This window comes from Petaurus breviceps, unplaced genomic scaffold (genome assembly GCF_028583685.1).
Source record: "Petaurus breviceps papuanus isolate PSGF00001 unplaced genomic scaffold, PetGlider_PUasm1.0 103, whole genome shotgun sequence".
NCBI classification, from domain to species: Eukaryota; Metazoa; Chordata; class Mammalia; order Diprotodontia; family Petauridae; genus Petaurus; species Petaurus breviceps.
The window spans coordinates 1585828-1606775 of NW_027185588.1; the positions used below are offsets into that span (position 1 = coordinate 1585828).

Sequence of the window (20948 nt, forward strand, 5' to 3'; positions counted from 1 at the left end):
GAGCGCTGGTGCAGAGGACCAAATTGCCAATTATTAGTCCTGGACAGGGCTGGCAGGTGGGGCCTCAGTGGGGGAGTGGGGGAGGCATTTGGACTGCAGCTGGACTGGCCTTCCCCTCCCCCCAAGAACTCTGCTGACGGAGGAGACAGGAGAAGGCTGGAGGTGGGTCCTGATGCCATCCCTGGGAGTGGCAGGATCTTTCATCTTAGTTATCTGTGAATCTTCCTCATCCCTCTCTCCCCTCAGCCCACCAGCTGGAAGGGACCTCCGAGGCCTTCATCTCACAGATGGGGAAACTGAGGCGCCAAGAGCCTGTGGGGCTTGTCCAAGTTATCAAGTCCTGTTGATTCTGCCCCTTCTATATCTCTCCATTCCTTCTGTCCCGGACTGCTATGAAAGCCTTCAAACTCTTCCCTTTCCAGTCCATTCTTCAGATCATTGTATCACAGACTAGAGCTGGAAGGGACCTCAGACACCCCCCTCCTACACCCCGGTCCAACCTGCTTCATTTTTGACAGATGGGGAACCTGGGCCTTGGAGGTGATTGGGGCTTATTTAGGTCCCACAGTAAATGTAGGTAGTAAGCATTAGAGGCAGTAGGGAGCCCAGATCCCCTACTCCATGAATCGTCCACCTCTCTGGGCCCTCTGACACTGTGGATGCCCTCCTAAGACAATGCTGGCTGGCTTTATGATCTTGGCCGATCGGTTTTCCTCCTCTAAGGAAGGAGAAGGCCAGCCTGGGTGACTTCTGAATTCCCTTCCAGCTCCAATTCATGCTCATTCGGTCCTTGGCTTCCCTAAGTCTGGTCCTGGGGCTCCTTCCTCTGGCAAATCCTCTATCCCCCATGGGCTAGGAGTGCTGGCCGAGGACCTACTTCCCTTTCATCAGAAATGTCTGTCCATTCCGTTCTCTGGGTAAGAAGCTGTGTACCACCCACTGCTATAAATTTTCTATTTTGCCTTGGAGAGAAATATTCCGGGAACAGGCCTCTTTCCTCTGGGGCAGGGGCCAGAGCCCCAAGCCCCTGGCATCTGTCAGAATTATTCCACACATAAAATGCAATGAATCAAATGCCGCCAGGCTGAGCTAGCATGAGCTCTGGTTTCCCACTGGGGCAGATCCAGAAAATCTCTTTTTCCCTGTCCTTGGACCAGCAAGGCTGGGCAGGCTTTAGTTATTAAAGATGTAGATAGAATTGTGAATTTGGAGGCAGGAAGACCTGGGTTCAAATTCCATTACACTAGCAGCTTTATGGCCTTTTGGCCATTCATTCATTCAACATTTGGTCAGCAATTATTTAGTACCTGCTGTGTGCTGGGGTACAATGCTAAGATCTGTATAACATAGAAAGAAAAATGTAACGGTCTTTGTCTTCAAAGAGTTTGCGTTCTTTTGAGAAACCACATGTACGCAGAAAATTAAATTTAAAAATATACATAATATATGTAAGGATTGAAGGTACTCGGGGATCAGGATAGACCTGCTGTAGGAGGTGGCATTCAAACTGACCTTTGGACGTCGCCAGGGATTCTGTGACTGAGATGAGCCATCTCAGGCCAGGGGGTAGCCAGCAGAAAAGCAAAGACACTGCTTGACCTCTCCCATCCTCAGGCTCCACATCTATAAAATGGAGATAAGACCAGCACCAATCTTCACCAGGCAGTTGTGACAGAGCAAGTGCCTAATAAATGTTTAGAGATTGATTGTTATTGGTCTTTGCCTCTGATTCGTCAGTCAACAAGCATTTATTAAGTTCCTATTGTGTACCCTGTTGATAACAATTGAAGGGCAAAAAACAATCTCTGCCCTCAAGGAGCTTACAGTCTAACTGGGGAGACAAGATGCAGACAGCTCTTGTGCAGATAAGATACAGGATACACTGGAGATCATCTCCAGATTTTAGCTGAGACCTGAAGGCAGCAATGAGGAGGGAAAGCATTCCAGGCAGGGGGCACAGCTGGTGAAAATGCCAGGAGTCCGGAAGTGGAGAGTCTTGTGCAAGGAACAGCCCTGGGGCTGGTGTCACTGGATCACAGAGTACTCAGGTATAAGGTTTACAGTTTGGGGCAGTGGATCTTAACCATTTTGTGCACCCTGAAACCCTTTGACAGTCTGGCAATGACTAGGACCCTTACCCACAAAAATACTTTTAAGTGCATAGTATTATGAGAAGACACCCCAACCCATACCTTCTTGGAAGGGGGAGGTTCACAAGTATAACACATTGCACATGGTTTTGGACTTTGTCAATGTATCAGTTTGTTATGCTACTCCCCCTCCAAAAAAACAAACAAAAAATACTATTTGCCATATAGAATGGCTCTCAGGGAGGGGAAGGTGTGATACTCTGATGTAACAAAGAGAATATATTAATAAAAAAATTGTAGGGGGGGAGAGAGAGATTACAGGAGAAATCAATTTTATTGAAATATAATAATCAATGATCTTTTTAAGAAAACAAGTTCATGGAATCCAAGTTAAGGTCCTTTGGTGCTGATTTTTTCCAGTGAGGGAGCTCCCTTAACCAGTAAAAGGCAGCAGTTTCTCTGTAGCTTTTACAGTGTTAGAGAGTTGTCTGGGCACTTAACAGGTAAAGTGATGTACCTGTAGTTCGCACAGCCCAGTAAGAGCCCAGGTCCTCTTGGCTCTGGGGCTGAATCTCTTCATCCAAGGCCTTTCATCATCTCCATTATGATTTGCAGGGCACTGGGCCTAGGCAGTATCCACATGGATCCACAATCTCATTGATCCTTGGGATCGAAGGCCATTGGTGCCAGTCCGCCTTGTGTGACTCTTAGCCAGGCCCTCCTGTAAACTGTCCCCAGGCGGCCCAGCCGTCCTGCCTGCCCTGCCATCGCACAGTGACAGTGGGGCATCCTCATGACACCCCGCTGCTCCCTACAGAAGGACTGGCCCATCTCTGCCTAAAGTGCATTTCCTGGATGACGACTTTTACTCATGTACTTTTCAAGTTGCTTGTTGGTTATTGCTGCCTTTCATTTCCCCTCTGTGGGATCTGCATTTGCAATTCTGGGTCAGCTGTTGTAATCATGTTTTTAGCTGCCTGTACAAGTATACAAAAATAAATCAGTCCCTGCCCTCAAGGAGCTTACATTCTACTGCAGGGTAGGGTGGATACAGAGGTCCTCAGATTGAGTTTGCCTCTCTTTATTAGGGCAGCTAGGTGGTGCAGCCATAGAATGCTGAGCTTGGAGTCAGGAATACTCCCCTTCCTGAGTTAAAATCCAGCCTCAGATACTTCCTAGCAGTATGACTCTGAGAAAGTCATTTAACCCTGTTTGCCTCAGTTTCCTCATGTGTAAAATGAGCTGGAGAAGAAAATGGCAAACTACTGCAGTTATCTTTGCCAAGAACACACACACACACACACATACACACACACAGGTAGAACTGATACTGTGCTGGGTTGGGTCCTGAAAAGAGCTCTAAACTGGGCTGAACTAGGCTAGTAGATTGTAGGGGATTGAATGGTTCAACATGATTGACTCTGACCCCATGAGGCCATTCAGAGCTGGGCTTTAGCCATCCCAAAGATGCAGCCCCTCCAGAGCAGCTCACTCAGAAAAGGCCCTTCTGCCTACCCTAGGAGGGCAGGTCCTCTCCCCCAGAGCCCGAATCCTCCCCCAGGACTAGTCATTAGCAAACAGTAACAAAGAAATGTACCAAGGTTGCTGCCCCTTGGGTCCCACCAGCCCTTTCAGTGTTTGTTTGTAACTTCTGCTGCCATTGTGGAATGAGATCAGTCAGTCTACAAGCATTTCTTTAGCTTTTACTTAGGCCACTAGGTAGTATGGGGCAAGGTCAAGGGACCTGGAGTCAGGAAGACCTGAGTTCAAATCTAGCCTCGGACACTCTCACCAGCTGTGTGACTGTGGCAAGTGGGCAAATCTGCCTGCCTCAGTTTCCTCATCGGTGAAATGGGGAGATAGCAGCACCTGCTTCCCAAGGCTGTTGTAAGAATCAAATGAGAATATTTGTAGAGGTTTTTGTGAACTTTAAAATGCTACACCATTATCATCATCATCATCATTACATATGAGGCACTGGTGACACAAAAATGGAAATGACCTTTAAAGTAGCTTACATTTTATAAGAGGAGACATCTTGTTGTTGTTTGTCTTTCGTTCTTGAAGAAGACCATGACGTGAGGGAGGCGATGCCATGACTTTCAAGTGAATTGGATTTCAGTGAGGCGGGGCCGTGAAAAGTCACCAGCCTCACTTGGCTCCTCCAGAGCCATCTGGGTCCTGTGGGAAGGATAGATCAGGACGACTGGAGATGGCCCCAGGAGACATCTTATCTATTGTAGACCAGAAGAGAATTCAGAAGCCATTGGCTCAGCCACCTCCTTTCCCAGATGGGGAGCCTACAGAGACTCCCAGATTTGGAACTGGGAGGACCCAGGATGATTGGTTTCAAGGTCAAAAGAGAGGTCATCTAGTCGAGTCCTCTCACTTGACAGCAGAGGAAACTGAGGCCTCAGCAAATAACCCAGGCCTTACAGCTTCTAAGCATCAGAGCCAGAATTTTAACCCAGGCCTCCCAGCTTCTAAGTATCAGAGGCAGAATTTTAACCCAGGTCCGTTAGCTCCACGTCCCCAGCTCTTTCTATAGCCCTATGCCATCTCTCAATGCCCTTCCTTTCCTTTTTGAGCCAGGAATTTTGTACCATGCCTCTTTAAATCAAGTTTTACATAACACTAAGACCTCATTAATGTTCAGCAAGAGGTGGCCTGATACCTGATATTGCAGGCTGAAATCCAAATTGGAGGGACAGAGAGAGAGAGAGGACAGAGACAGAGAGAGGAAGAGGGGGGAGGGAGAAAGAGAGCCATTGGAATTTCTAGGTCAGGTCTGGAGACCAGTGGGTGTAGGGGGCTTTATTTGATATGTAAGGAAGCTTTATTCCCACTCCTTCACTCATTTCTAGTAGGTAGAAATCACAAGCAACTTGTGAGTTTGGGGAGGAGGCAGTTTCCACATGGGAGCCAAGTGTCTGCCCTTTCTGTGCTTCTCCAACCCTGGAGAGGTTTGGCAATGGGATCAATCTCCCTCCGACCCAGCAACCCCACCCCCCACCCCACCCCTTGCTTTGTCCTATTTTTTGTCCAGGCCCTTGACTGCTGGTTGTCCCCCAACTCAGTTGTTTGATTCAAAAAAAAACATTTCTTAAAAGGCCTATTGCTCTGGACATCTTTTAATACTCTCGAGCAGGATGTCTGCAAACTACAGTCCAAGGATCTAGCCTACAGCTTGTTTTTGTAAGAACTAAGAATGTTTTGAAATCTAATAAAAACCTTTCTTAAGGCAGCGAGCCAAATCATATGTTTGCTGACCCCTGCACTTGCATGATCCGACTATAGAATTACAGCATCTCACATTCAGAGGGCACATCTTTGGCCATATGGTCTGACCCATCCATGCACAAAAATGTGTCTCCCTAGAGTACACCAGCTTTTGCTCACAAATATCCAAGGACTGGGTCCCATTATCCCCTACACATCATGCTCTTTGGGATGACTAATTAGAGGGAAACTTCTAACATCAAGATTATGCTGGCATTTTTGCTTCTTTCCCAGTTAATTCCCCATTAAATCCATGGTTCTGATGGTGGTAGTCATCAGAGAAAACAGATGGTGATGTGTTCCTTCTTCCTTTTGATAGAGAGGTGGGGGCCCTACGGATGGGGACTGTTGCATATGTTGCTGGGTTTGGCAATTGTGTGGGTTGTTTTTCTTTGTCTGAAGGAAAATGGATGGGCCATAGAGTCTAATCATAAATCACTTTAATCACAAAAGGTATCAATAAAACTTAATATTAAAATTTTCCAATAAAAAGTAGAGTCAGATAGTGGGGATACTTAGGTGAAATGACACATCCCTGCCCTCAAAGGACTTTCAGCCTAATGTTGTACTTCAGTGGATCTGACATGAAAAAACATGAACATATGATGAAGGGCAAAACATACAAGGTATTCCCAAAGCTATTTGAGGAAAATAAATCTATTTAAGGTTTAACACCTATACCAAGACTTTGGGGATCCCTGTGTAAGGGTGTAAAAGGAAGATCTGGACCAGGTGTCTAGCACAGAGTTGATTCTTAATAAATAATTTTTGGTTGATGAATTTAAGCAGTGTAAGAAATTTCGAAGTGGGGAGAAGTCACTTTTAAGAGAATTGAGGCAAGCTTCCAGGGGAGACAGCTCCTGAGTTGGCTTAATGCTAGAAGATAATAGAATTACAGATCTGGAGCTAGGAGGTACCTCAGAGGCCGTCCAAAAGTCCTTCTTCCCATTTTACACATGAATAACTGAGGCCCAGACACACTGAGTGCCATGCCTTTAATGCAAAACTAGTAAGCAGCAGTTTCAGGATTTGAACCCAGGTCCTCAAATCTTTTCCCTGCACTATGCTGCCACCCTTCACAGAGATAAGAATGATGTACAGTTTAACTCCAGCAGATATGTGAAGGGGAATAATGTGAAATAAGGTCAGAAAGGTCAGGCAGATGATGGTACAGGACGTCAGCTGCCATGCTCCCCTGTGGGCAGTAGGGAGCCACAGAAAGTTTTTTTTTGCCAGGGGAATGACATAGACCCAGTGTTCCTTCTGGTATAGAGTTCAATGTGAAGTATCTAGAAGTGAGGGGTTTTGGAGGGTACAGTACCTGAAATCCTACCGCAAGGGCTTAGGTCATTTCATCAGTTCAGCTTCACAAGCATTTATTCAGCCACTATGACATGCCAGGCACTGGAATTATGAAAGCAAGGCTGCGTCCCATCCTCAGCGAGGTGACATTCTAATGAAGAGCTTAGCTCCCACTCAGACCCTGCCAGTTCTGCTGTTTCTGTGCCGTGACTTCCCCTGTAACTGACTGTGACTGTCCTTCCTCCCACAGAGCTCTGCCCAGGCCTTCTCCGGACGAGGCTACTCCGTAAGTCACTTTCGATGTCTTTGTGTCTGTTTCTGATTATTGCAATGTAGGAAACTGAGGGAGGAGGGGGCAGTAGGGAAGGGGCGGTGGGGAAGGACAGGGCCACTCAGGAAGACCCACCTGCGCTTTGCCACTAGTAAAAGCTGGCCAGGCGTGTCCTCTGTTGTGGATGTGGGGAGTTAACCTATGCAGGTTGGGCCTACACCAGGTAGGAGCAGTGTGGTGCCGTATCCCTCCTCCAGTCGCCGTCTCCCTCCCATCTGCATCAGCTCTATCCCTGCCCCCATCTCTCTGTCTCTGTCCTACTTCCCATTTCCATCACCATTGAAGGAGACAGAGGGACAGCAAGTGGTGGCTTTCTGAGCAGTTTTTCACCTTGAAGATTATCCTGGCCAAGTGTGTTTTGGTGCTCACTGAATATGTTAGGTGGTCATCAAAGGTGCATTCGGTGCCCCCCAGGTGTGTGTTAGAGCTCTCCCTGTAAACGCATCTACCTCTTTGTGTACTGCTGGGTCTGGGGAAGGTGTTCTCTCTCCAGCTCTTTTCCCAGAAGCCTTGGGAGCCATACCCCCAGAGCTACCAGGCTGTGGGCTGGGTCAGCAGGGAGTTAGATATGAGTGTTTGCTCTGAACCAGAAAAATTCAAGTTAGGGAATCAACAGCGTAGTCACAGGGCCTCCACTTCATATGGCCATGGTGTGATTCCTGTCTCCAGAGACCAAAGGGAGTTAGTTAGTGGTGGGGGTAAGGGGAAGGAGGGGTGATCACTTCTGTACTAGTCACAAGAACACTTGCCCAAAAACGTGTGTCTGTCTGCACCGTGAGCCCAGCACCTCGCTCTGTTAGGAGGTGGGTGGTGGTTTTCCTCATAGGCCCTCTGGAATCATGGTTGGTCATATCCTGTCTTAATTAGATTCAGTCTTTGACAGTTGTTAACTTTTACTTTATTGTTATGGGTGGCTGTAGTTTGACAAAGAAATTGTCTCTATTCCCTAGAATGCCCTTGTAAAGCTCTCACTGTTTAAATGAGCTCCCTCAAAGGCATAGAACTCAGGCTGGAAGGGGCACTGCTCCCCGCCCCCCGCCCCCCACACACACTCTTACTGGACTCCCATCTGAGGAGCTGAGAACATTTTAAATGACCCTCTTAGTTTTCCCATGATGCTGGAAGCATTTGCCTTTGAAACATCTTATGTCTACTATGTGAGTTGACATTGAGAGTAGTCTCAACTCTGGACACTTGGTTCCCTAGCCTTGGGTGCTGTGACCAGGGCCAAGGGCCACACTGACCATGGACAGGTGCAGGCCTGTGTGGAATACAACAAACTAGGTTCCCTAGCCTACAGGGTTCATTTTGGTTCAGTTGCTGGGATCTAGGTGAGGGGGAGGCAGCTGTGCCAGAGAATCAGTCTCGGGCAAACCAGCCATCACTCTATGGATCTCTGTCCTAGCTCAGCAATCTGAACCAGTGAGGGGGTTGAGGGATATGGAGAGACTCCAGTCCTATTGTTAGGAAGGGCAAGGCTTCTATGACCAGTTTCTTACATGTGTTCTCATTCTCTCTGTATCTCTCTTTCCCTCTCCTCCTTTCCCCCTCCCCCATCTCCCTCTCTGTCCTGCATTGCATTTAGCCATCGTATGGTCTTTTGTTAACAACCAGCCTTCATGCATACTCACAGACCAGCTCTTATCAATGGAGGGTCTGGGAATTCAGGTCTCTGCAGGCTACATTTGGAATGACCTGTGGGCCGTAACATATATAGACTTCTATATTCACATTCATACACTCACACTTAGGGATACAAAGATATATTTATACATGCTCTTAAAATCTCCCCCATGTATACTGCAATTGTCCATGTGGCACTGGGGGAAAGACCTCCAGCCTCCCCAGTACCATTCTTTTTCTCTTTCTTCTCTCTTTTCCATTTCTCATTTCCCTTCTTCCTTAGCTTCCCCTTTGTTCTCCCTCTCAGCCTCTCTCCTTCTTCCCCACTTCCTCTTTTTCCTTGTTTTTCTCTCCCTTTCCCTCTGGTTTTCCTTTCTCCTTTCTTACATCTCTTCCCCCAGATCTGCTTCCTATTATACAATATCCTGCTTCTAATTAGGGTGAAAAGTATCTATAAATTTTCCCTGGTTTCCTTGCCCATAAATAGGCTTGGGGCCTGGCTAGCTAACTAACCAACCGACTAGCTTTCCTGGGGCTGTCAGTGACCCTGGTTGGGGATCCCAGGGGACTTCATGGTGCCCCAGTGTTTATGGGGAGAAATCACAATGGGATGGCGATTCATACCATCCCACAGAGTATGTAAGTAGGGAACTGCCATCTCTCTCATCCTCTCTCCTTTCCTCAGGGCATCCTGAAACCCCCCTCTGGTTCTCCCTATTCAGTTCTGTTTTGTCCTTCTCTGCTATGGTTGCCATATTCTGCTTAGGCTGTGAGCCAAGAGGGATACCCCCAAAGCCAAAGGTGGGCCCTCTGTGCTGCTGTTTCTTCTGCCATGTCCAGCCCCAGCCCCCAAGCCTGGCATCCATTTTCTTCCAGTCTGTGGTCTTCAGGAGACACTCTGAGCAGTTGACTCCTCACTTGCTTTCTTTCCTCTCTCTTCTCTTGGTGGATAAATCCCAAAGAAATACCCTTCCTTTGTTTCCACATAAACTTAGGACTGATCACTCCAACAGCAAAAGTTGCTGTAGCAACTCCTATGAAGAACTCCAGCTTAATGGAGGGATTAAAGCTGGGTTTTCCTGTTTGGATGTTGTATTCAGGCCTGCCAAAGGCCACTGAAACCCATCCTTGGGCTTCTGCTGAGGAATCTTCAGTGGCTATCCCTCTTAAGTCCATCCCATTCTACTCCTGACCCCTACTGCCATCTGCTCTTCGGGGCAGTAGGGCCCACTACAGGATGGCAGCCCACTGCATTTATGATGGTCCTGTCTGGTCCATAACCTTGGTTTTGTTTTTCAAAAGGAAAAGATTTTCAGTCAATCAGTCAACCAAAAAGTATTTATTAAACACCTGCTATGTGTCAAGCACTGCGCTAAGATACAAATAAAGGCAAGTAGAGGTCCCTTTTCTCAGGGAACTAACAGGCTAACATGGGAGACAAAATGTATTGAAAGAAGTAAATTAGCTTCTATCAGGACTCTGTCAGGATCATGGAGGTAGCTGACGGTTACCCAGATTTCCTCGTTTTACTGTAGTACCCTCATTATAGGAGTGCTTGTCGGTCATGACGTCACTTAATTCTTCAAGTTCCAGCTAAAATCCCACCTTCTCTAGGAAGCCTTTCTCATGAAGTCTTCTTTAAATCAAGTACATTCCTTCTTTTGACTATTTTGCAATTTATCTTGTCTGTGTCTTGTTTGTATGTAATTGTTTGCCTGTTGTCTCCCCCATTAGTTAGTATATGAGTACTTTGAGAACAAGGACTTTATTTTGTCTTTCTTTGTGTCTCTAGGAGTTATCGAAGTGTCTGGCACATAGTAAATGCTTAATAAATGTTTTTTTGAGTGCCTCAGTGGTCATGATTATGGGTTTAAATAGATTAGTAAAATCACAAAAACATTAGACACGTTTCGTGGGGTAAGACATTCCTAACACTTCATAGTTCCACGATGGCGTATACTACCCCTTTCAGGTTGGAGTCTGTTTCCCCTGTCTCTAGTCTCCTCATCTTTAAGAGCCACCCTGGAAATGTATTGTCTTATAATGGTAAAGTAGGATCAGGGCACAATGGGAAAGTGTAGAAGCTTTTCGTGGCTCTCTGGTCTCAGCTGCAGAAACAAACAGGACAACAGGATTGTTGGCTGTGAATTTGCTCCTTAGAGTTGGCACCTGTCTGTTCTCCATACTAGGAAGGGCACTGCAGAAACACCCCTGAGGTTAACACCCAGAGGGGTGCTGCCTGACTCTCACAAATCTAATGCCAGCAGGGCCAGGACAGCTATGCCCATGTACTGGTCCTTCTCTGCCTTCCTTTGTCCACAAGAAGAATGCCAGTTTCTCCTGCTTCTGAAGTCGCATCTGCTATCCAGAGAATCCTGACTATATTGGTATTGAAGCTGACTGGAAACTGTTCCTGCCCTGGTGGACTTTTTGAAAACACTGTCCCCTTTGGACATCTCCCCTACGTGTGTAAGGGCTGCCTTCCCTCCCAGGGTTGGCACTGAAGTTTGTCCTTGCTGACATCAGTCCCTGACTAGGCATAAAAGTTGGAGGCAGGGAGAGTGAAGCCCCTCTATATCTATATACTGCTGCCCTTGTGGTCACACAATCATGGGGCTAGAAAACTGCATGGTGGGATGGTCTCTTTGGACCTGGCTTCAAATTCTGCCCGTCACTGCCTCTCTGGGCCTCAGTTTCCTCCTCTCTACAATCTAGGTGGCTTCTGAAGTCCCTTCCATAATTGGAATCCTGGGGTTCTGAGTTCAGATTCCAGCTTAGACACTTTTAAACCATGTGGCCCTGGTTTAACTTCATTAACATCATTTAACTTTTCTCAACTTCAGTTTCCCTGTTTATAAAATGGGGATAATAATAGCACCAATCTCAAAGAGTTGTTATGAGACTTAAATAATATAATATACATTAAGCGCTTTGCAAACCTTAAAGCCATGTATAAATGCTAGCTATTGTTAATGTAATTATTGTTTTATCTATGCTATTTTTAAACATTGTTGTCACTTCCCAAGAAGTCTGCCTTTCCCACTCCCATTGCCCCCTTATGGGCTTGCACAAGTGTGCACGTGTGCACACACACACACCACACACCACGTAGACCTCCTTTGTAACAAATTTTGGTTAAACAAAACAAACCAAGACTTCAGCCATGTGTGCTGAAGGTATACCCCATTCAGCACCTGTAGGTTACCACCTCCCAGTCCTAGTGTCTGGAGGCATGCTTCACTCTTAGACCTCTGAAACAATTGGCACTGAATTACTTCTCGTTCTGAAGCCTTTAAATGTTTTTTTTTCCCTTTCCATATCATCATCATCATCATCATCATCATCATCATCATCATCCTGTAGCTTATTCCCACAATTCAGCTTATTTCATTCCTCACCTGTAATTTGATGTTGCCGAGTCCAAAGCAAAAAAGGAAAAAAAAAAAAGCCCAGTGATGTGTTCCCTGCGTATCTGAAATGATTTAAGGCTTGCAGTTGTTTTTGCTTTGTCCACTTTCCCTTCTTTCCCCCCAACCCCATAATTGAGAGTTAGCATTTCCCACTCCCCCACCTTCAGTAGAATATGTTTTCTGAGAACAGAGACTTTGTTCTTTTACATTTTCTATCCCCAGCCTAGTACCTTGAAATAATTTTTTGAAAAAACAAATACCTAGAACCTGTGGTTTCGTTCCTGGCAAGAGATTGCCCATAGAAATCAGCCCGTTCTCTACAGTTTAGAGAGTTGCCTGGCACTTAGGGGTTGGATGACTTGGTTTGTAGGATTCTAGGACCAGAAGAGGCCAGCATGTCAGAGGTATCCCATCCCACTTCCCCATCCGACAAGAGAGGAAACTGAGATGTGCCTCCCCCTGCACAGAGGAGCAGTAAGAAAGGCTCATTGCCCCTGGGGACCCATTAGTCAGGTGGCTGACAAATGACAGGTGAAGTTCTATCGTGAGTGGAAGGCTACCCCCTGCTGAAGCAAGCCCATTCCACCTCTCAGGGTTTCCCCTGAAATCCCCCTCTTCCTCATGACAATTCTTAGACACGGTTCCTATGTTCCCACTGCCTTCCTTTTTCCAGATCATTTATCTCCAGTGCCTTCTCCTGGTGCTAGTCTACAGCCAGTATCAGCTCTGAGGACCCAGTGTTCTCTACTCCCAACAACCATGAGACATAGCCCCTCCCTCACCCCCAGCCCTGCCTCATCTTCTCTTTGCTTCTGTCCACACCATGGGGTCAGCCCAAGACCTGACTATTGGGATGGGGTATCCATGGCCCCTTGGGACCCTCCCAGAATCCTGGTGCAGGTTTTCTCTGTTTCAACCTGAATTTTATGTTTTTCCTGTCGAGTTTAGGTCAAAGCTATTTCTGCTTTGGGGGCTGTAGGGCCTTTGTTGCAAGCCCACCCCTACCTCAGCCTGGTAGGGTGGAGGAGGGATGTTCCTTTATCCCTTTCTAAGAGAGAACCCCTTTCCCACAGTATCCCCCCCCCCAGCATCCCAGGTGCAGCCCCTGCCTAGTCCTCTCTCCTGCTACACAAATGAGTAACAGAAGCAGATGGCCCAGCGGGAGGCCATCAGAAAATTGACAGCCCCCCACCCCATCCCCAACCTCTCCCTGGAGGCCCCAGGGGACCTGTCCAACTGAAAGGACGATTTGTCTGGCCCTGTGTGTGGCCTCCCAAGTCCTGCTAACTGCCCACCTCCTGCCTATTCCCCTGACTTCCTCCCATGACTTCTGATCTCCCACCCTGGCCCCAGTGACCACACCCCCAAGGTCTGTTGACTGACCCTTACCTGTGTCCCCTGCCACCCATCCCCCCTTAGCCTGACTACCCCCAGCCTTCTGACCACTCCCCTGTTGCTACTGGCTACAGATCCACATGCCTTCTCCTTCCTTCCACCTTCTAGGCAGGTCCCAGCCTGGAGCTCGTCTCCATGGAAAAGTGGGGCACGGCTTCCGGCCTTGCCAGGAGATTCACCAGCTGTCATATGGATTGGGCCTTTCAGGACAGCCACACAGGCTCTCCCCTTCCCGGCCACTCCCTTCCACTTAGCCATTTGTCCTTCTTCCTCTATCACTGACCCCTTACTGATGAGTAAAGAGAGAGCAAACCCTCCTCTATGGAAACTAGCCTCAGCATTCCCAAGATCTCCCAAGTCTCAGGACTGGAGGCAACCTCTAGAAACCATCTAAAGCCCAGTGTTGCTGTTTTACCAGGGAGGCCACTGAGGCCCAGGGGGAGAAAGTGATTTTTATCTGGGGTCACATGGTAATTTACTGCCTGAACCTGGGCTAGAACCCAGGTTTGTTAGCTCATTGTCCCCTGCCGCCTAAAGCTACCTTTGTGCCTCCCTGGGGAGGAAGGTGTTGGGAAATCCTCAGTACCATCAAAGAGAGGGCGCTTCTGCAGTCAGCACTCAAGGGAATTGGAAGAGATAGCTAGCACTTATATAATGCTTATGGTTTGTAAAGCCTTTTGGATCCAACCGTTATGAGGAAACTGAGGAAATAGAGTTTAAGTGACTTGCCCAGAGTCACATAGCTAGTAAGAATCCAAGGCAGTGTTTGAACTCAGGTCTTACTGACCCCCTGAGGCCAGCCCTCTGTCCCCTGTATTACATAGCTGCCCTACCATGACCATACCAGGGTCTAGACTGCTCACTTGGGATCCTTAACTATCTGTCCCATGCTTAATCAGCTGCTCTAGTCCCAGCAACATCAGGGACACACTGCTGCTTGTCACAGCTCATAGATGGGACTTTTTCTGATTCTAACTGGTTTCATCATGGACTGACCAAGCTCTTCCTTAGCACCTGTCTCCTCTGCCCCAAGGTTCAGGCCCACCAGAGGGGGCTCTTCTCCCAGCTACCATGGAGATACATTAAAATCCCTGCACAGGCCCTGGTGGGTTGATAGGTTCACCCTCCTTACCCAATGGATGCTCAAATCTCTCTCTCTCTCTCTCTCTCTCTCTCTCTCTCTCTCTCTCTCTCTCTCTCTCTCTCTCTCTCTCTCTCTCTCTCCTCTCCATCTCTCTCTCCACATGCTGATCAACTTTCATTCTGTCAAAACATTAGCATCTCATGAAGCCACATTGTAAATCAAAACAATTTGATTTAGTTCAACCAACACGTAATTGCTTACTGTGTGCACGACACTCTGCCAAGTGCCAGGGCTGTCTCCTAGAAATCAATCAGCATTTATTAAAAACAAGAAAGGCAAATGTGCTTCCTGCCCTTGGGCTCCTTGCACTCTAGCAGGGACACTACATATAAGACTGACCCAGTATAATTTGAAAGTGACTTCGAAGGGGACGAGTCTGACAGCTGTGGGGAGGGGGGGGAGGGGACTCTGATGTCCAGATAGAGGATTAGAACCACTGTCAATGCACCTGATGCTTTTCAAGCTCTCTAGTGTTTACAAAGAACTTTACATGTTGTATCTCATTCGACACCTTTTGAATCAGTCAGACATGCACTAGTCTGTGCCAGACTCTGCTAGAGATATTATTATCCCCATTTTACAGGGCCGGAAACAGAGGCCCCAGGAGTTTCAGTGACTTGACCGAGGTCATATCACAAGTAGCTGTCCAAGGTGGTAGGTGTGTGGAGGCCTCCTCTCCCCACAGTAGCCAGGACTTGGGGAAGGCTTTCCTTTCCTTGTTCCGCCGTGCTTGCTACAGCAAACAAGGGGCTCTGAGGGACTCTAATTTACTGGCAAACAGTTATCAGAGGCCTCTGGGCATAGACAGATACTGGAGATGGAGTAACAAGAAAACATTGGCGCTTGGCAAGCAGCCGATGTTGGAAGAGCCCCCAGGGGCCTGAAGGCTGACAGCTGAGAGACCCTGGGACCAGTGGGCCTGAAGACCTCAATATCTCAGCTCCTCCCCTCCCCCCAGATCCAGGAGCCTCTATCCATCCCTGTCCTAGCTCAAGGATCAGCGCCTGATACAGTGGAAAGCATGCCGGCTGTGGAGTCAGAGGGTCTGGGTTCAAGTCTCACATCTAACAGTTGCTACCTCTGTGACCTTAGGCAAGCCATTTAAGGTCCCTGGGCCTCAGTTGTACTAGGCCTTCCTTCAGTAATCCTGTGATGCCTGTGCAGCGGTGGGTAGTGTGGGCACCCTCTATCAATTAGCGGGCATTTATTTAGTACTTCCTAGATGCCAGGCACTGAGCTCATTGTGCTGGGATACAAAATCCCAAATAATTCCTCCACTCAAGGAGTTTATATTCAGATAACTCAGAATCTCATTTTACTGGGAAATCAATCAAAGATTTTCCAAGGCCTCACAGGTCAGGAGTGGGGACACTGGTGGGGAAGAAGTTTCCAGGTTCCTTTACCCCGGCAGCCTTGGTTGGGTTTCTACTTCATTCCTATGTTAAGCAGGGGTGCCAGTGGGGACCAGTGAGGGAGAATGTCAGTGGTGTCAATGTCAATGTCAATGGCATGGCCAGCATTTAGCTACTTTTGCTGGCATCTGTGACCCTTGGAATGCGTGGCACTCACACTGGTGTTACAAATGCCCACTACCAACACAGACTGCACCTTCCAGAGTGGCTGGTACAATTCAGGCATGCGTCTCCAAGCTCTCTCTGCTGGCAGGGTTCCGTACTTGTAGCCATTAATAATGTGTGCTCAGTAGTCGCCTGAGCCGTGACTTAGACCCACGGAGACATTATGAACCCCCTTCTGCACAGAGCTGCCCTAGCAACAGCACAAGGCCAGCCACCTCCACGGCGGAAACAGGCTTCCCCTGACTGACACGCCTGGCAACTTGCTCCCCCTAATCCCACCAGGTGTCTCTCTCTGTCTGTCTGTCCATCTTTTGGCTGCTCGCTTTTAATCCCATCAAATTGAATGTGTGTGTTTTGTATCTAGAATTACACACAGTAAGTGTTTAATAAATGCTTATCAATTGGCATATTTGTCTAGATTTTCGTAAATCGCTGAAAAAAATTCTTCTGAGCTATTCTTTTGGGAAAGATGGAAAATGTGGATGGGGCAGTATGATGGTGGATTCCAGACTGCCTAAATGGCCAGCCTTGAAGAGCGTAGGAAATGTTTTGGTATTACCTTAGACAGACTGAGCCGATGGGTAAGTCAGACCCCAATTAAACAGGCAGAGGCAGGTGAGCTGACTCACCTCTGGGAAATTGCACAGTTACCCCCCAGTGAAAGGTCCACTTTTCTATTAGTATTCTACTGGTGTGGTCATCACTCGGAGCCATCACCATCTGTGAAGAATTAAAAATACATGTAAGGCAGAGTCTGGGAGTGGACTCCAGGGCTGATGAGAGAGGAGGAGAGCTGGGGGCCCTGACAGCTTTTCATTCCCACGGCGCATCCTTGGTTATGGTAAGGGAAAGTGAGGAAGGCCGTGAACCCCATGGGGCAGACTGATGGGAGGAGATGGGCAGAACTGGGCCATCTTGCATAATGTTAATAACAAGAAGAATAGAGAGTATTTCTGTAGTGCTTTAAGTGTTTTCCAAATCTTATCTTGTCTGATTTTCACCACAACCCTGGTAGGTTGATGCTGTTATCCCCATTTTATAGATGAGAGAACTGAGGCAAACAGGTTGAGTGACTTGCTCAGAGTCATGCATGTCTAAGGATGGGTTTGGACTGAGGTCTTCCTGACTCCAGGTTGTTACCTCTATGGCTGCCTCAAAACTAGAATGAAGCACTTAGACGGTGTGAAAGCACCAGTGGCCGGGCAGTCCCTGCCCTTAGCAAGCCCGTAATCTGATGGGGGCCTTCTGGGTGGCGGTTCCCTGACTCAGTTTACCAGCCAGCTTTGAGCATGTTGGCTTTACTCTTGCCCCAGGCCCTTTCTTCACTCCAGTTTCCCTCCTGTGCTGGAATTATCTCCCGAGCTCTTGCTGTAGAGACCTTCGTCCTGCTCAGACTGGTTGGGAGCTTGTCTGGGTGAAGCCCCAGAGACTCCTGGCCACACAGAGTCTGCAGAGGAAAGCCCTGGTCTGGCCACATGCAAATCCCCAGGGGTGGGGCCAAGGTCTCATTTTCCTGATGCATTTCCTTAGCAAATTCTGCTCTACCTGTGTCTTTCATGCAAAGTGTGGGCTGCTGTTCCTTGGGCCTGATGGGGAGGCAGAGCAGTGTGGGGAGGCCTTCTCCAAAGGAGAAAACAGCAGCAAGGCACAGGTGGCCCCTGAGCCCCAGGAGAACTATTTGCAACTCATTGGTGAGAGTGAAACTTTCCCACAGTTGGGTTGACACCATCTAAGCCTTCAGGTTCTGTCCCTGAACTTGGGGTTCTCTCTAAGGGAGATCAGACTCGTCTCCCCTTCCAGGATGCTCCTGACTATCCTGAACCCTATTTTCTGCTTTGTTCCCTGCCTGTCCAATGACTTCAGACCATTGAGCAGTCAAGTAAGGGGACAGGACCAGGGGCCTGTGTTGTCATCCAGGAAGGAAGGAAGGGAGGGAGGGAGGGAGGGAGGGAGGGAGGGAAGGAGACAAATAGATGCATAGATAGGCGATAGATGATACACATTTTAGACCAGCAAACGATAAAAGGATCAAGAGATAGAACAGAAAGACCCAGCAGGGAAGGGAGGAAGGGAGATTGTTCAAACACTGTGAATACAAATAGAGAAGCAAGGCAGTATCTGCTCCCTGGGAGCTCACATGCTAATGGGGAAAACACTAGAAGTCAGTTGGAAAGGTCCTGTGCTCCTCGGGGGCAGTGCCAAAGCAGAGGAAAATGCTATTTTCCCAGATGATCCATAATCCATTTCTGCCTAGAGCTTTGATAGGGATGCCTCTCTTTTCTGGGGCTTCAGTAGCTGTGGCTGCAGTGGCCCCAGCAGCAGTGTCCAGACTGCATCTCCGAGGAGGCCACTGCCCCCAGTATGGCTGCAGGGGTTGGGATGGCAAGAAGACCAGCCGTGGTCTGGCCAGTGCTGCCATTGCCAGGGTTCTTGGGCTTACCTGCCCATCAACACTGGTGGATTGTGATGATGAAATTGTGGACGTGTTTGGCTTGACATTGATTAGACATCCAGATGGAGAAGTCCAGCAGCCCGTGCCCCTTCTCCACAGGGATTATTCCCTTCATTGATGGCTTCACAGCCCCAGCTGGAGCAAAACTGGTGGTCTGGGCATCACACACTCTTTTCTAAGGCTGTGGGCTCAGCCTCCTGGACTGTCTCCATCAGGGTCCAAGAGGAGGTAGTGATGGGGAGATAATGAGGTTTGGCCTGCCTTCTACCCCAGTATAGTAGGTATTAAGTAGTGGGTAGAGAGCTGACTTGGAGTCTGGAAGACCTGTATGGTGGCAGAGCTTTGCCGGTTACTTCATCTTGATGAAGCTTATCTTCCTCATCTGTTAAAATGGTGGCAGTAACACTCAGTCCCTTATTGGGGCCTTGAAAATAAGTCCTTTTGTGAGGTTAGTTCAGCATTTTCTCCTTTATCAGCATTTTCCTGGCCCCAGCCCCTGCAGTAAGGCCCTGTTGTCTTTGGTCTTTGGCAGGCACCCCACACATCCACACATTCTTGGTTTCCATCTTCCATAGTCTTGAAAAGCATGAGACTGTCCATAACTCCTCACTGAAACCCTTTGCAGCTTATGGCCACCCCCACCTCCCATGCCTTTTTTACCTCTGGAACGAGGGTCATGATTGTCAGTCTTGGAACCCCAAAGATAGTTCCCTTACCTGGGAGGGAAAGACAGTGATAGTCCTACCGAAATGCACCCTTCAGGGGAGAGGTCAAAGAGGAGGGGGCTGAAGGGTGGGATGGGAGGAGTTGAATCTACCAGTAGTGTGGGTTTGAAGCCCAGGCCCTGTCTGTTCTAAAGACCCAGCCTTCCATCTGTTGTAAAGATTCAGGCCCCTGCTTGTTCTAAAGACCCAGGCACCTGCCTGTTCTAAAAGCCATAGATACAGAGCTAGAAGGGTCCTTAGAAGCCTTTTAGGCCAGTCTCATTTTACTGAGGCCAGAACAATTCTGTGGTCTGCTTAGATAAGTAGTTTGCTTGGGGTTTTTGTCCCTTTAGCCTTTTTCTCATCCTTGTCTGGCAGCTTCTCTGTCTCTCTCTGTGTGTTTCCCTCCTTCTGTCTCTCCCTCTACCCTTAATGTATACAAGTACTACCCCCACTACTTACTAGCTTTGTAACCCTGGTCAAGTCATACTACTTCCCCGAGAGCCTGTTTCCCCACCTGTAATGTGGGGGTGAGAATGTCAAAAATGAGAGAACCTGCAGGAAGTACTTTACAAACAAATCTGGAAGCCCCTTATAAAAGTAAGCTGCTATCCCTCCATCTCTTGCCTCCCTGAAGGCAGCCTTCAGGCCCGAGGCAGGGAGGGCTTCAGCTCACCCCTCTCTCCAGGGACCATCCTTTGATCCCTCCTCTGGTCTTTATTTCTTTCTCCCTTAAGTCTGAGGAGGAAAGTTAATGACACCATAAAGCTGGGGACTCTATAAAAACCTCTGATTTACAGTCTGTGATCCGAGCCTGTCCTGAGGCTGCCCATTAAGGGGGAGGACAGACAACGGGGGCCGCCTGCAGCTTTCGGATCCCTGGCCCCTTATTTATGGCCAGATTACAGGGTTTGGGTGTGCGCCATAAATCAAGCAGCTTATCTTTATAGTGCATGTAATTAACCCTTTAATTATTGCCTTCCTGCCAGAGCTAGGAGGAGCTGGTTAGGAGAGTAATCAAAGGCACATGCTCTTAGGGCTGGGTGTCATTAGCTTTTTCTTTTCTTCCTGATTAATTTTTTGGGGGTGAAAAGTGAAGAAAAGTCTTATTTGGTGTCCAGGCATGGGGGTGGGGCCAGAGGAGAGATCAGGTCAGTGGGGCACTCATCTGTCACTTTGAATGTCCCCTGGGCCTCTTCAGCTGCTCTGAATCATCTCCTGATAGGTCAGGAGATGTCTGTGGGCCTCAAACATCCCCCTGCAGCCCCATGGCCTAAGCCTCTTTGGTCTTGGCCTCTGACCTCAACTTAAATGACCCCAGCCTCCCATGACCTCTGCCCTTAGGACCACTGTTATCGTCAAGGACTCCTCATGGGGACAGATCCCTAGTCTGTCTTCTTCATTGTTACCACCAGCTGGTTCCCCTTCTCCTCTCTAATTCCCCTCCTCTTCCCTTGGCCTGGCCCCTGAGAGGCATTGGGCCTGTCCAGAGCTAGGACCCAACAAGTATACTAAAGGACCTCTTCCATGGGGGGAAAGCATGGTGGGGCCAATGAGGGGGAGAGGAGCTGATACTCTGTTATATACCCAGGGTCACACGGAATTAGAGGGTTAGAAGGGACTCCAATGGCCATCCCAGCC

General features: G+C 48.2%; 1 protein-coding gene across 1 annotated transcript in view; it reads left to right on the forward strand.

Annotated features, from left to right (window-relative positions):
* The window catches only part of FBRSL1 (fibrosin like 1), a 310180-nt gene that overhangs the window by 149086 nt on the left and 140146 nt on the right, over positions 1-20948 (forward strand). The window contains 1 exon segment of the mRNA XM_069089249.1: positions 6922-6957. Coding sequence (XP_068945350.1) covers positions 6922-6957 — 36 coding nt within the window.